The sequence below is a fragment of the Gavia stellata genome, chromosome 17 (assembly GCF_030936135.1).
Source record: "Gavia stellata isolate bGavSte3 chromosome 17, bGavSte3.hap2, whole genome shotgun sequence".
In the NCBI taxonomy this organism is placed as follows: Eukaryota; Metazoa; Chordata; class Aves; order Gaviiformes; family Gaviidae; genus Gavia; species Gavia stellata.
In genome coordinates, this window is record NC_082610.1 from 6,951,276 (window position 1) to 6,966,962 (window position 15,687).

The following is a 15,687-nucleotide window of genomic DNA, read 5'->3' on the forward strand; positions in this document are numbered from 1 at the left end:
GAAATAGTGTAGTAAAACAGACTCTCTACACTAATCTTCTGAGGATCTTTGACACTGTGTACAGCAATCACAGAAGAGCTGCTGATCCTGTACAGACAGGAGGCTTTAGCACTCTTCATAGCAAACCCCATGTATTTAATTTTCTTTGGTGTTGAGACCATAGATATATTGTGGTTTTTTCCTCCACCTTATATTTTTGGTAGAGGTGAATATTAGTGTATATTTGTAATCTTCGTTTCTGTGAATATCCTTGTTTATAAAGATTTCCCAGGTATTCTGGGGACTATATTTTCTTCTTCTGTGGTGTGTTTCCATCTAGTTCGCTTTGACTGGAAAGGCAGCAGTCTTGCAGAGGTCACGTTCCTGGTGGAACAACTTCAGGCATTTGAAGAAGAGAGTAGCAAAAATTTCTGGATGTAACTTCTGAATGTGTCTACTGGGTCTGGCTGGGACGGAGTTAGTTTTCCTCATAGCAGCCCATATGGTGCTGTGTTTTGGATCTGCGACCAAAACGGTGTTGGTAACACCCCAGCGTTTCGGTTGTTGCTGAGCAGTGCTCTCGCAGCATCACGGCCACCTCTTTTTCCCCGCTCTGCTCCACAGCCAGCAGGCTGGGGGTGGGCCGGGGCTGGGAGGGGACACGGCCGGGACAGCTGACCCCAGCTGACCAGAGGGATGTCCCATGCCGTAGAGCATCACACTCAACAATAAAATCTGAGGGGTGGGGAGGCAGTCATTGCTCGGAGACTGGCTGGGCATCGGTCTGCTTGTGGGAGGTAGCGACTGATGGCCACTGCATCATTGTTTGGTTTTGTTTTTTCCTTCTTTCCTTCATTTGTTAAACTATCTTTACCTCAGCCGATGAGTTTTCTCACTCTTGCTCTTCCCATTCTCTCTCCCCATCCCTCTGGGGGGGTGTCAGCGAGCGGCTGTGTGGTGCTTAGCTGGTGGCTGGGGTCAGCCCACACCAATGTACAATGCCTTTGTCTTGGAAAATGTGTTTCTAATTTTGTAAACAATTTAAAGCTTCATGGAAAACTAAGAATTCCTATGAATCGTGCAACTAGCTAGTGAATTAGTGAGGACAGTATGAGACCTTGGCAAATATGTACAAATATGCTTACGTCTTTTTTAATTTTATTTTTAAGTTGCAACAAGCAATTGCCCAGTGGCAAAGACCAACTTGCCAAGCTGCCTCTTGTCCTTCACGAGTTCCTTCTGCTCTACCTCCAGCCTGGCTGCTTGCTCCCTGCTTTACACCATGGTTCCTAGTCTGCACAAACTGCGTGTCCCCTGACGTGATGTGGCTCTCCTGCTCCCCGGCTTTCAGGCATGCTCCATTAGTTACCCGGCCCGTGGGATGCCTCCCTGCTCCAGCATCTTCTTTATGCCTGACCTGCCGGTTCCTTGTGTACAGTGTGATTGTAAGCAAAAGCAGGAGAAGCAAACCCTATCCATCATGGAGCTGAATACAGTAGATTAGCTCTTGAATGGACTGGGGTTTTGCTCAGTGTTGAATTATTCCGTTTTTATAAGGATGGTGTGCATCAAGGCCCTGGATTGAGTCAGAAGGTGTATAATGAGTTTCTCTTCCGTGTAAACTTCGGAAAGCTACTTAATTTCCTTGTATCTCAGAAACAACTATAAGAGTTGGGCTTTTTCCAGTTTATTGTCCCAACCGTTTTGTTCTAACTGACTTTGAAATGTGGTGTTTTTTGCCACCATTTGCTTCTACAATGTTTTTTCACAAAGGTTGCCCAGTAGGTAAAAGGATTAAGAGCATTAATATAAATCCATAATGGTGAAAGGGAAATAAATTTTGTATCTTTGAAAGGAAAGTGTAAATAATTTACAGAATGGAATGCCCTTAGCATCTGTATTTTAGCTTTTTTTTTTTTTTTTTAAATTAAATTCACACCTTATCGTGTACAAGAGCCTTTCAGGAATAGATGTATTTTAAGTTTTCATAGTGCCTGTAAGCCATTCTTTGTGCCAAATACTGGAATACAATATGAGACATACTTTTAGCAGGGTCATAGTCATAAAATCGTATTTCCTATCTGTGAAACCTGAACATTTAGAAATGTATCTAATTGTAATTACTAAAGTGGAATAATGAGCGTGTTTATGGATAATGAAGGCTGTATATGGCCCTGGTTTTGCAAATACTGACAGGTTCAAATTTCAGTTGTCTGACAAATTCCTGAGATTTTGGGAAGAAATATAAAATGGGAGTTAAATGAGATGAATACTGATAATTTTATCATCTTGAAAGGGTAGTTGCATATTTTTTGATTGTAAATAATAGTCACACTCAGAACAGAGACAGCCAGTCATACACACCAAATGTGCTGAAATAGTACATACCACTTTGAAAACTGAATTATTGTTAACCAGTGTAGCACAGCGTCAGCTGGTTTGTTTAAAAATCTCATACTTGGTTTTAGCAAGAATGCCATAAAATAGATTCAGTATTTTAACTACTAAGGAATTTTTCACAGTCACAGTTTTTAATTTTAGTGAAAAAAATTTCATGTAGTCAGTTTTATGGTTTTTGGTTCCTTTTCAATATGTTAATAGAGAAGTCGTATTGTGTGTTACTATAGTATTAAGAAACAGTTAACAGAGTCTGAAGGTCAGCAACAGCTAAACAGAGGAATAAAAATACCTTTTTTTTCCTCAGAAAAATCCGACTTTTGATATTAATTTTAATCTTATTAAAATATGAAGTTATTTATGGTCAAGCTTAGATGGATTAACGTTTGTTAATTGGAATTGGGGGCTGAAGACCTGTGTAGTTGATGGCCTTATTAGGTTTTTGCATTAGAAAGCCCACGTGAGAACAGTAGGGATACTCAAAATAATTGTGGTTTTATATGCAAAGGGATGAATACGATGTTTTCCAAGGAAGAAACTTGACTCACATAGGGAAAAATAAATACTAGACTATCTCTCATTAGCCTTTGATCCAGCAGTGATGGATAATGGAAAGGAGATGATGTTCCTAAATCCTTCAGGAAGCTTGTGAACATCTTTTGCTTGTATTTGATTTTTTTTGTTTGTTTGCTTGTTTGAGGGATTTTATTAATTTCTACCACTGAATTAAAATTTTGTTTAGCAATCATAATGTGGATGACACTAGGTGCTGTCGTTTGCTTCTGAATGACTGTATGACATATGTACCACAGAATCATCAGATTTAGAATATTGCAAATACAAATTGTGGGATGTTGATGGAAGGGTAGGTGAAGAATTCCTGGATTTTGTTCCCAACTCTGTATTCTTCTTTGAACTTTAAATATTTTAAACATGTTGGTTTATTTGGAGAGTTGCTTATCAAGTGGATGAATCACCTTGAGTTTTCATAATTAGCTGTCTGTCTTTGTTATTGCCTAATATAGCAGAGCTTATGTTCTTTTTCTTTTGACTTTTTCAGGTATGAATACAAGCAAGAGTGAGACAGTGAAAGAGCATCCATTAAAACCCTCTAGAAGATCTATGCCATGCCTAGCCCAGAGCCAAACACATCCTCAGAGTCTGAGCAAGCATTCGTCATTTCTGCAGCCAAATCGTGTACAGCCACAGCCCCGGCCTCAGCCTCTAAGTGCAGGAACATCTACAGCTACAGTGGATGTAGTGTCAGAACGAGGTAAGAGGTTTGTCTCTTTCAGGAGCTTGTTCCAGCACTGGGAATGGAAGGGAACATTATTTGAAGTCCTGTGGTGTCTTAGATATACTTTTTTAGCATCTTTCATTAAATTACAGTGGCATCTGATAGGCTTTGATTTGTTTAGATACCTACGGTTTGTTGGAGAGATGTTGTTGCACAAAACAGCTAGAAGAACCGTGGTACCGAGTTCTTGAGTCAATGTCTATAATGTTTGAAGTGAGGCTTATAAACTAATTTTTATTCTGTTTTTCTGAATTACAAGGTTATTTCCTTCTCACTGAAAACAAGACAAGAAAGTGCTCCTGTATGCTGGGGAAGAGCATGAAGGTTTCTGTAGTCTGCCCTAGGAGACAGAAAAAATAAGTATTAGGCTTTTGGCAAGAAATGCCTTTAAGTATGAACATGTAGGAGCAGATGCATTCATTCGCGAATAGGAGAATTGGGGAAGAGTGGTATGGAGAGAATGAGAGAAAACGGAGAAAATCCTTATGAATTTTAGCTTGTGTTGGGAAAAGGAGCTATTTTTATTTTAGGATTTCTATTTTAACAGATAAACATGCCTTAACAAAGAGACTAGTCTAGTTGGAGTTCCCAATCACTGTGTGTGTCACCCTTTGCCAACTATTGCCATACACTATTGCCAACTGTGTGTGAACCTTTATAGAACAAATTAACTTGGCAGGCTTCTGCTACTGAATTTTGATAAGTCCTTCCTTAATGTTGACAGGCACTAATTATTACTCTAGTAAGTTATTTCATCGAGTTCAACTTCTCTCAGGAATAGAGTGAAAGTCTTCATTAAAGTGATCTTGTTCTTTTTTCCCACCAATGGAAAGTGCTCTTCAAAACTTCAGCCTAAAATTTTTCATTTGAGTCACTGACAGCTTTAAGAAGTGTATCTTTTACTTACAAAATACATGTGTATGCTGATATGAATATTGCATTTATTCCAGCTAAAGTGATGGAGACTTTGGAAAACAACTTGCTTAAGCTGTCTAATACAGAATACAGTGATACATTTTTAGGTAAGTTTGTGTCTGAATTGAAATAATAATAAATTAATGATTCTTCAATTACACTCGCAGTATTTAAATGTGGAAAGGCCATACTTACCCTGAACTGCCGGGTTTTTTGAAAGAGGAGACTAAATGTGACTAAAGAAATATGTGCTGTCATAAATTTCCGGATACTTTCTCACCTTTTAGACTAACAGTAAATAGGGACTAAAGACAGAAGTATTTTCCTCATACATTCAGTGTAACCTTTTCCCATAACAATCCTTTATAATACAATCACTTGGAAGCATGTACTTGAAATTCCTTTTAAATAGTCGCTATTATTATTCAGTTATTATTTTTCCTGTATAGTCTTGTTATTCAGTATTGTCGTGGCTGCAGTTGATATGTTGTTGTTTTTGCTTTAGATATTCATGTGTATTTGCTTTAGATATTAATGTATAAACAGTGTTCCAGTCTGCGGGGGACGGGACGGGGGAGGGAAGTAATGCAGAAAAATAGCTGTAATTGGGGCATATTGGTACCTGCATTAATGCCATTTTGATACTTTAAGTCAAAGAAAGTAGTAAAGAAGTTATTCTTAAAATAATCCCATCCTTGCAAGTGCAAAATATGTCTGTATATACACACGAGTAGTAATTTGCAAGTTCCAAAATTAATTAATTTGGAAATTCCCTGGCCATGTATTACCCATATGAAGTACACACAGATATTCGTGCACCTTGCACAACTACTGTGAAAGGTCTTTTTGCTCATGGTCAATGTAGCATCAAACTAGAAATCATGTCTTTGTGCTGAAGGAAAGAGGTCTGCTTTCAGACAGCTGTTTCTGCTCACCTCTCACATGTTTTAGCATAGATTTTTCTTGATGCCCAAAATATATGATAGATAAGAAGCTTTTCAAGGTCTCCTAAAGAGGTAGCTACTGGAAAGGTGAGTGAAATTGAGACTTCCTCCAAAACAAAATCAGAATGTTCCAAAATCATGACACAGACCAAAAATTTGGCATGAAGATTGTATAAGAAAAATCATGTGTCTCAGTATGTTTCCAGCTGAAGCTACTGCACTCTTACCGTAGTTGGTTTCATTGGGTAGGCAAGCACGGATGCTGGAAGATTTCACTGTTACAATTTGCTTCAATTTTTTTTTTATATCCTGTTCGATTTTTTTCTAATTGCTTACACATATGTGTTCCGATATTATTGCGTATTTATGTATGGCAGCAGTAATTATTTCTCATGGTAAGTGATGCCCTGTTTTTCATTCACATCACCTGGTTTTAACCTGAAAAGAAACATGGAGAGTTCAGCAATTGAAGAGAAGATAGATTGAGTCCCATCAGCTCTAAATTGTATTGAACTTTGGTATGGATGTTTCTCCTCTTCTGACTACAGCTATGCTCTTTGAAGAGACAGAAAAAATATTTAAAAGGTAGCGATTTTCTAACTCGAGTCATTAATTTGCCCATGTTAATTGAGTCAATCCCAAATTAGATCACTGAAATCTGTGAAGTTATTCTGTATTTACAGAAGTGTAATTGGTTAGGATGTTCAGCTACAAGCAGGAAAGGAAACTATTTATAAATAAATCCCAGAAGTCAGTAAAGAATTGCCTTAGATAAAAATCAACATTATCAGTTAGGTTCATGAAGAGAAATCAGGGACAGTTAAAGGTGCATTATAAAAAATGACCTTTCTGTAAACCTTCAAAATACAGTTTGTTTGCGCTTGCGGATCCTATTCATGTGGGTAAGAATTTGTCTGCAAAACTAAAACTTTCCTTTTTATCCTGAATCTGGGGATTAAAAAAAAAAAAGGGGGAGGGGGGGAGTATTGCTGCTTGAACTTTGATCACCAAATAGGTGAGAACAATCCAGCACTGCTACATGCTTTAGTCGGTACTCTGGCACTTTGATGGAGTTTACAAAATAGACTGATTAATGGGTATCATCTTCTTAGTGAACCTTTTCAAACAGCTCTCTTGAGAACATGAAAGAATGCTGAATTGAGTGGATATGGTGAATTTTTAATTAGGCAGCATCACGGAATTGTACATAAAATAAGCTGAACGACTTTCTCCTCTTTCAGAATTGTGTCCATAGACAAACTATCTTCTTGTGAGAAGTGGATTAATAGGCATTGGATAAAAGACTTTACTTCAGTGGGAAGGTTCTCTTCTATTTCAGTTGACTGTAGATGAGGCCGTAAATGTGTTGGACTTGTTTAGTCAGTGATGTTGATGGATTTAGGAAGTAAGCAGCTAATGTATTACACCTTTGTTACTGCTAACACAGACAAATAGGATCAAGGACATTATGGATTTATTTTCTTTCTCCTCTGTCAGTTTTAGGTGGTAAGTAGTGTTTTTAGTTTGAGGCTAGGCATTGAGCTTCTGTAACATATAACATGAACTATGAGTTTTCAGACGTGCTGGAACGCTCAGTGCTTAGCCAAAGCTTCGTGGGCTAAGCTTCCCACCCAGTGAAGGCTATGATCAGGGCTTTCGGGTCTTACCTAGGTGGAAAGCACCTGTTGCTTGGATCTGGACATTAAATAAAAAGTTATGCCTTGCATTTCTCAAAGTGTGGTTGTAGAATTTGGTGGTCAGTCCAGAGCAAAATCGTGTTAGTAGTACTTCTCCTTGAAAAAGTGTTTTCTTTTCCTGTGTGTTTGCATTATGTAAGAGTATATAGTTTTGCTTTAAGTGACCTTTGTCACTTACTGTGACTTGAGTTCACAAAAGATAAAACTAAGATCAGAGTTCCCAGTTGACCAAAGAACGTTAATCCCTCTAGCTCCACTGCAGCAGCTTTTAAGATTTTTACTCATCAAATGAGTGAAAGGTTCCTGCTTTTTGACTATTCAGAAAATGCCTTTTTACCTAATAACTTCTCCAGGTTGTTCAGGAATTAGGCCATATTGGAAATCCAGTTAGACTAGGAGAAAGACTTGTGAATCTGATAGTCTGCTTGTTAACTTAAAAATCCAATTTGCTCATTCTAACACAAATAAGCGTATAAGTAGCTTTCTGCAGATGCTACCATCAGAAATGGTAGAGGATCATCAGAGGATCTGCCCTCCACTGTTAGGCTGGAATATTTAATTTCAAATGAGATGTAAAAAATGGGTAATGGATAATATAATCAATAGAAATTGGCATTCAGGATTTAGATATAATGAGTACCTAATTTTAAGTTATTTGGCAACTGAAACCAACACTCAGTAGCAAATAAAACAACTCATGAATTTATTCTTTTTTCAATTCTGTTTTTTTTCTGAATTAGGTTAATTATGAGGGATTTATGCATACATAGTAACTCATCTTCTTTAGCATGACGTGAAATCCTTCCTAGATAGGAACTTGGTCATGAATGATGTAGTTCATAATTTTGCTGTAACGGTTACCTTGTATTCTGAATGTATCCTGAATCCGGTTGCTACAAAGCTTGTATATAAAGAAACCTTATTTATGTGCCAAGCTGCAATATAGTGAACCGAGAAATGAAGACCTGAACCAAAAGTAACAACCCAACAAAGTATCATAACAACTGCATGATAAAAACTTTCTTCAGGGCTCGATTACAGAAGTGCTTGTAAGTGATTTTTGATGAAGTGATGTTATGATAAAACCAAAATGGACAGAGTAACCTCTGCAATACATACAATGTTTACATGAAAGGAAGGACTGAAAGATCACGGAGGATGTGACTCAAGAAAACCAGGTTCAGTTTCTGCTTCAACAGAAATGTGATGTTTCTGTTGTGACTTTAAGAATAATTTTTCCAGAAGCTTGGGGCCCTTTAGGCAATGCCTGCAGAGATAAGAGCCGTCTCATCTATTCTGTGTTGTGAGATGGCTGGAAAGCTACATTGGGACAGTTTATCCTATACCTGGTGTGTGAGGGAATTGTCCAGCTCCCATAAGAGAGCTGGTTCATGCCTGGAGAGCTGGCAGCATGGATGAAGAAGCTGTGTGATCCGTTATGAGCATAGTGCTCACTGAAACATAAGAAGGTTTAGCCTTCGGACTTAATATTGAGGTTCAGAATATCAAAGTGCTTTAGGCTTTTAATCTGCCTCTACCAATTCTCTACACCATCTTAAGCCCTCCAAGCAGCAGTAATACCTGCCTGACTCCCTGTTTAAAAATGAGAAATATTCTGTGTAATGGTTACCACTGTCTGAAAGATCATGAGAAATTGTACATTAAGAAAAGCCTGCGCTTGTCTGTTCTGGTAGGTTTTGATCTACAGATACACATACACAGGTAGCTGGAAAAACCTTCTATGTTATGTATACAATATAGTATTCCAGGTACACAGCAGAATAAAATAAGACGACCTAAATCCATCACAAGGCCACTTATTGAGGTGTCTAGTGATATCCTTCTCCAGGTTATTTGTTGTTTCTAGGACTAAAATGAGGACAAAAGGAGATTAATTTCCTGACCAATACTTTAATTCTTACTAAAGCCTTGCAAGGCCTATCCCTAGCTGTGTAAAGGCTCAAAAGATTGAGTCAAGAGGCATCCTATCAAAGTTTGTGAAACAGAAACTATTTAGGAATAATTTTTATGTTAATTTTCCTTTCCATAACTATGCCACATTTCAATTGAAAAACATTTGCTATCCTACACTACAGTTATCAAAAATATATTGGTGGATTGCATGTTGCAGAGAAATCGGGACAAGTGCTTTTTATCCTCTAACTGTGATAAAATTAAAATGCACTCTTGGCCCTTCAGAAAAGTATGATAGAAAGAAAGGTAGCCAAACAGTTAAGAAGACCCAAAAATGAAGATGCAAAGTGTAGACCTAGAAATCAATTTCTAAACGAAGTGCTTCTGCATTGTCAAGTAAAAGACTCCCAGAAATGAAAGTCTCTCCAGCATTTTATCCTGTAAGTGCCCTTGGGGCAGATCTTACTGTCATGCATCAAGCATAGCAAAACTATATGTCAGGAAGTGTAGATCGGTTTTTGTGAGGTATGAAGTTACTCATCATGCTTCTGTATTACAAGATAACAGATCCCTTCATCCTAGTAGTTGCTTTGTTTTGCTATCTGCTCAATTAAAGCTCGAATCTTTTTTTAAATCACTTCATCTTTGAGTGTGGATCCAAGCTGACAGTACACGTTACTTAGTTATATGTTCAGGTATGCTAACAATTATAAGTATGTACTGAATTAAATATAAGTATGTACCTAATTAAAGGGAAGTCCTTGACTTACTGAGTTGAATAGTGAAATTCCCATTGACTTCATTGACATATGATTTGGTCTCTGCCTCTAGAATTACAAGCTGTCACCCTTTTCTCTGATTTAATATCCTCATCTTTAGTTAAAATTCAGTCTTTCTTTTTTTTCTCTGTCTTATTTTTGCAGTGTTAGGGAAAGCTAAACAGTTTAATACAGAAACTTTCCTTTTCCTGACTCATAATGTCTAATCTTCTAAAACTTCCCTCACAAAAATAGACTTTTTAATGTAAGTAGAGTCTTTCGTTCAGCTTAAATGGTCTATCTAGATGCAAAAGTTTAGCTTTCATAGGCCTGTCTCTTCTTTTCATTTTGCTGGCTTCTGTTACAAGACCTTGATCTTTAGTAAAGCTAAGAGCTCATCACATCTGGGCGTGAGTCAAATCTGCAAAGTTGTTTAAGTATCCTGTTTATTACTTTGTATACCTACTAGTTGAAACCTTCTTCAATGTTTTTATAAATTCGCTTCATTACACAGAGTAACCTGTATATTAGATTAAATCATTGTTTAAAATAAATAAAATTGCTTGAGTTGGTGCTCTGACAGTTAAAACAGGCTATTTCATACATTAAGAAATCCCTTCACAGATTTACTGAGGTTAATATCAGTATCAGAGATTACCAAGGGCTTTTTTTGTGTAATCATTATGTAAGCAGCTAAATTGCAGAAAAAACACCTCTTGGTAAATGTTCCAGTTTAATACTCCATCTCAGAAATGTCTAGGCTACATGAGATAATTGTGGTTATTTTTTTCTGTAGTACTTACTGTGGAGAATTTAACAGAACAACTTAATGAAAAATACTTTGTTGTTGCAGATGAGCTTTTATGAATATAAAATTCAGGAAATTCAAGATTGTGGTTCCCACAGCAACCATGACTTGTTTCTTGGCTTCTATTTAGGGTTTAAAATTACTGGGCTAAATGCTGTTCCCAGTTCCCCTGACTTTTCCCATGTTGATGTGAAAGCTGAGATGAGAACTTGGCTCAGGATTTGTGGGTAACTTTTTTATCTGAATATGTTTCTATTTCCAATTTGTCCAAGATATAACTGTGTGGGAATAATTATTCCATCTTTTTTATCTTTAAAATATGTTTTTTCAAGACTAACCATTTTCCAACATTCATTAAAATTTACATGGTCCAACATTGTACAGGTGTTACCCCTCATTTTACTCCTGGGTATATATGGTAAGTATTGTCATGATTTTTTGATGGAGAATGTGCAAGGAATGTGTGGAAAAAAGTCTCCCTTCTGATAGAGGATATAGAGTGACTCAGACTTCAGTCCTTCTGACTTGCCTGCAGTGACGATGCAGGAGGAAATTTAATCTGTGAGAGTGGATCTTAGTAAGCGTTGAGGAAGGTCCTCAGTCACCTGCAGCTATCTTAGGATACTCAACTACGTTCTTATAAAAACTTTTGTTGAGCAATCGAAAACAAATCCAGTGAAAACGAAAACGCTTTCTTCATGGTGTCAACTGTCTTCTCCCACCATCAGGTACACCTCTTAAAATGTGTTCTGAAGTGGTCACTGCAATACCTTAATATGCAAATTTTCAAATACTATATCTAACGATGAGCAGCATGTGTGTAGGGGAATTGAACATTTCGATTGCTTATTTAAATTTAAAACAGGAGATGTTACTCTGGTCTCCAGGATGCATCCGCCTATTTAACAAAACATTTTGAGTCTCGACAATTGTGAGTCAAGCACAAAAGCATTTGGATATTTGCTTTATATCGCTTTGTGTGTTTTTTCAACTACTGTGAAGAATGTTGTGGGCTTTTTTGTATTGAATGGTAATAGAAAAATGTTTCTATAGGCCTTCTACTAAAAATAGAAGTCACTTCTAGTTTAAGACAAAGTGGATAATATTTCAAGTAAAAAACTTTTGCAGGAAAGGATAGAATATAAGGTATTGAAAAGTGGATACTTAAAAGGAATATTCAACTGCGGCTGTAACAATACTGTAGTTTCTCTCCGCTACAACCTAAAATGAGCCCACTGTTTTCTTCTGTTTTTCCTTCAGACATAGGAAAGGACAAAGACACATACACAGATGATTCAGAACATGGAAATTATGATGTTCGTACAGATCAGTCATTGCTTATTCAAAACAAGCTTACCAGACAGAAAACAGAACCTCGAACTAAATCATCTTTAAAGGTAACTGACACAAAACTTTATTAAATTGTATCAATTGTCAGAATGTGCTTAAATAATTTTAAAATACAATTTTTAAGGGATTAGATAAATTGCAGCTTAAATAAATAGGCATCTCATGGTAAGAAATTTAAGTGGCTCCCATGTTAATATTTCAACCCACAGAATCAATGAATGGCATTCTCTGTACCCGAAGTCGCCAAAATTAGATAGAATCAAGGATTCTAATGATTCATATTGGCTCATCTAAGAAGCAGTAGCCTTCTTTCAAAAAATCTATATTGCACAGAATTTAGGACATCGGATTCCCAGCATGGACTGAAATTCATGTCAGCTGGGAGGCCTCAAGAAATTAGGAGAGTTTAGAAGAACTAAGTTCCTGTAGCAAATGATCAGTGGAGGGTAATCTAAAGTGTAGGATTCTCCTTCTCAGCAAAATCCAAATGATAGCTAGACACAATGAATGAAGATAAAATTCACTTATGTATAGGACAGCGTAGGAGTACTTTCAGGAACCTCAACTAAAGCACTGGAAAAGCTATCTCGTCAGATAAAACTGACACGTTACCTTGCTTAGTAATTACCTAATCACAGTATTCCTCACAACGCATTTTCTACGACAGTTCATCCACTATAATGCCAAAGAATTATGACTGGTTTTTAGTTAAAAACATGGGGTTTTTTTTGTTCTTGCTCTGGACTGGGAGACCCTTAATTCTCCTTTCCATTAGCATAATTGCTTTTAAATGTATGACAAATGACCTAACCTCAAGAAATTCTGAATTGTTTTCTTCTAGTTCTTGAAGGAGTAGTGTATTCTGCAGAACAGTTTTTATCAGCAATTCTGTGATTTTTGGTATATAAAAGCATGAATAACCTGTACTACAAATCTAGAAATGATTAAATTGCTTGAAGGTTCTGTAATCCTAACTTTGTGATTTTAGGATTGAATGCATATTTCACAAGAGTCGTGTAACTATTGTAAAGCTTGTTCTCTCAGTCACACTGATCATCATTACTACGGGATTCTGGAACGCAGGTAGCAGGTTGATGTGATCTCTGAGACTTCATTTCATGGCATGCTTTTAGGAAAAAGCTTTTATAATACTAGCTATGTAATAATTTTTAGATAGATTTACAGGTAATCATATTTACAGATTGGAAATCTCTGACATGAAAATGAAACGTAATGACAGAGAAGGGTTATATTTTAATCTAAACCATTGCAATGAGAACTTTTTGCGTTCATAGATTTTTTTTTTTGTCTGTTTCTGCAAGCCTAGCTGAATTAAGACAGAAATAATAATGAATGTTCTTGTTTGATTTGGTTGATTAGGTAGACAAAGCCTTTTATGTTAAATGTGGCCTAAAAAGTAGAAAAAATAATGCAGAATCTGCAGAATTTAGACTATGTTATAGAGAACGAAATATTTTTAATAACAGGTAAGCCTGTTAAAACCAAAAAAATCTAGTAAGAGATAATGTCTGTCTAGTAAAAGGCATTTAATTGTGCTAAAGCAAAATATTTTTTGTATTTTCATGTAAAATATATTATGGCCTCTTGCTGTGATTTCTCCAAGCCCTGCATTCAGGACTGATACAAAGTTTACAGGCAGACAGTAAGCTAACTTTCTTTCAAAGTTTAAAGAGGAGCCTTGTATTCATATTAAGTTTAAACAAAAATGCACTTTTTATGTTTCAATCTTCATATGTCCTGACCTACTAAACAAAGTGCTTCAAAGTTTAAAACCAGTCTTCTGAAGCCACATCTGGCTTTTAGCCTTGACAACTCCTTTTATCACAGCAACTACTTTGGAAACTTCCTTTTGCTTTTATACTGTTTTTGCAAATGAGGCAACCAAGCAGGATTCTCCTCCTGTTTACTGTTTGCCTGCCTCCACAGGAAAAAGGCAGAGGGGATTTAGATTAGTCTTATATTAGAACAGAAAGTTACTGTTTTGCCTTTGGATTATTGTACAAATCTTTGTGGCAGTTAGTGGAAGATGTCTAAGGGAAACTTCTTCCCAAAACGGATATAAAACTAGCAAAAGGAGGCTTCTCATTCTTTTTGAGACTGTTGAAAGCACAGAAGCCAGGTCTACAGCTTTACAGCTGGTAAGTACTCTCCTATATTTGGAAAATAAACTGATCTATCATGATTAAAAAGTCTCCTCAGTCTGACCAGAGAGTGAAAATGAGAAACACTGCATTGGCAAAGCGTACAAGGATAAAAGCTTATTCTTATTCTCTGCTTGTTAATGATTCTAATTTAGGCTTGTTTTGGAAAGGTTGTTTTACACCTGAGAGACTCAGGGAAAAACTGCTAAAAAAGTTATTTGCAATTATCTGTCTCAGTGATGAGCTACTTGAATACTTCAGCAATAATGAACTTGTCTTGCTGACACGATGAAAGACGATACACATTTTTTTCAGGAACTGTTTAGTGTTTCAGATTACCGACATGCTGCGGCACTTCCCATAAATCTGATTTGTATTGCTGCAGTTTTAAAGCTTTAGAAACATCAGATAATTTTGACAGAGTGTCTGGATGCCAACATTCGTCTTGATAGTAATCTACTTTTCTCGTTTCCTTGATTATGATTTTTAACTCATAATCTCCTTTAGTGTAGGTTGGTATCGTTTCAGAATCCACAGATTTTGTATTGCAAAATTGTGAGTCGTTCGGACCCGTTAAAAAGTTGTCTTCATTATCCACCTCTGCTGTCTTTTCATCACCAACTGCTGTTGAGATTGTGTAGAAAGTATATGATGTATATGATTTATGAATTCATGTATATGATTCTGCCAAGGGGTCTCACGCAGAGGAACAATGCCAACAAGTGGCTGCTGACCAAAGTATGGCATGAGTAGTATCTGCTATTGCAAGGGAAATGTAGGAAATGAGAAAGTCCCTGACTGCAAAGTTGATGTTTGAAATGTTCTAGTTTCACTAAGAAAGGAAAGCAGGCTAAACAGACTTTATCACTTGAATGGAAAGCAACCTTTGTCCAGAGAAGCAGCGAAGTCAGTAGCAGTGAATTCTTTTCTGTACCAATCACTATCAGGTGTATAGTGGCAAGACAGGAATATTTGAGAAATTACACTTCCATTTCCTCTCATTCACTACATTACTGTTACTCACTTTAATCTGATTAATTTTTTATCAGATGAATCTTTTATCTAGGTAGCGTAGTTTGCTATCTGGCAAGGTAAAGAAAGGATTTTTAGAACAAAGTTGACATGTTATCACTATGGGTTCAGGAACTATAAAGAAATGCTGCCTATGCAGTAGCCTAGTTTACTGCCTTTTTCTGGTATCCACTGATATCCGCTATAATTTGCATGTCCAGGCTGGCTTTGTGTTGGATAGGATCTAAAACGCTTTCTGTCTCCGGAAATGTTACATAACTTCTGAGGAATTTTAAGTAAGATCTTAAATAAGCAATTGGCCAAAACGTATGCAGAATTGTATCTAATCAGCTGGCCATACTGCTGGAAATTCATTATAAGTTGAGCAAAACTCAGTATGTTCAGTGTAGATTATTACAGTGGTTATTAAAGGATAAATGTACCAGGTGAAAACC

General features: G+C 36.7%; 1 protein-coding gene across 2 annotated transcripts in view; it reads left to right on the forward strand.

Annotated features, from left to right (window-relative positions):
* ANO3 (anoctamin 3) overlaps positions 1-15,687 on the forward strand; it is a 197,274-nt gene that overhangs the window by 111,651 nt on the left and 69,936 nt on the right. The window contains exons 2-4 of one of the 2 annotated variants that reach the window (XM_059825930.1): positions 3,437-3,649; positions 4,624-4,695; positions 11,970-12,106. In XM_059825930.1, the coding sequence (XP_059681913.1) occupies positions 3,437-3,649; positions 4,624-4,695; positions 11,970-12,106 (422 nt within the window). Of the gene's footprint in view, positions 1-3,436; positions 3,650-4,623; positions 4,696-11,969; positions 12,107-15,687 lie in introns of those variants that run through there. The other variant, XM_059825931.1, reaches the window with a different exon arrangement.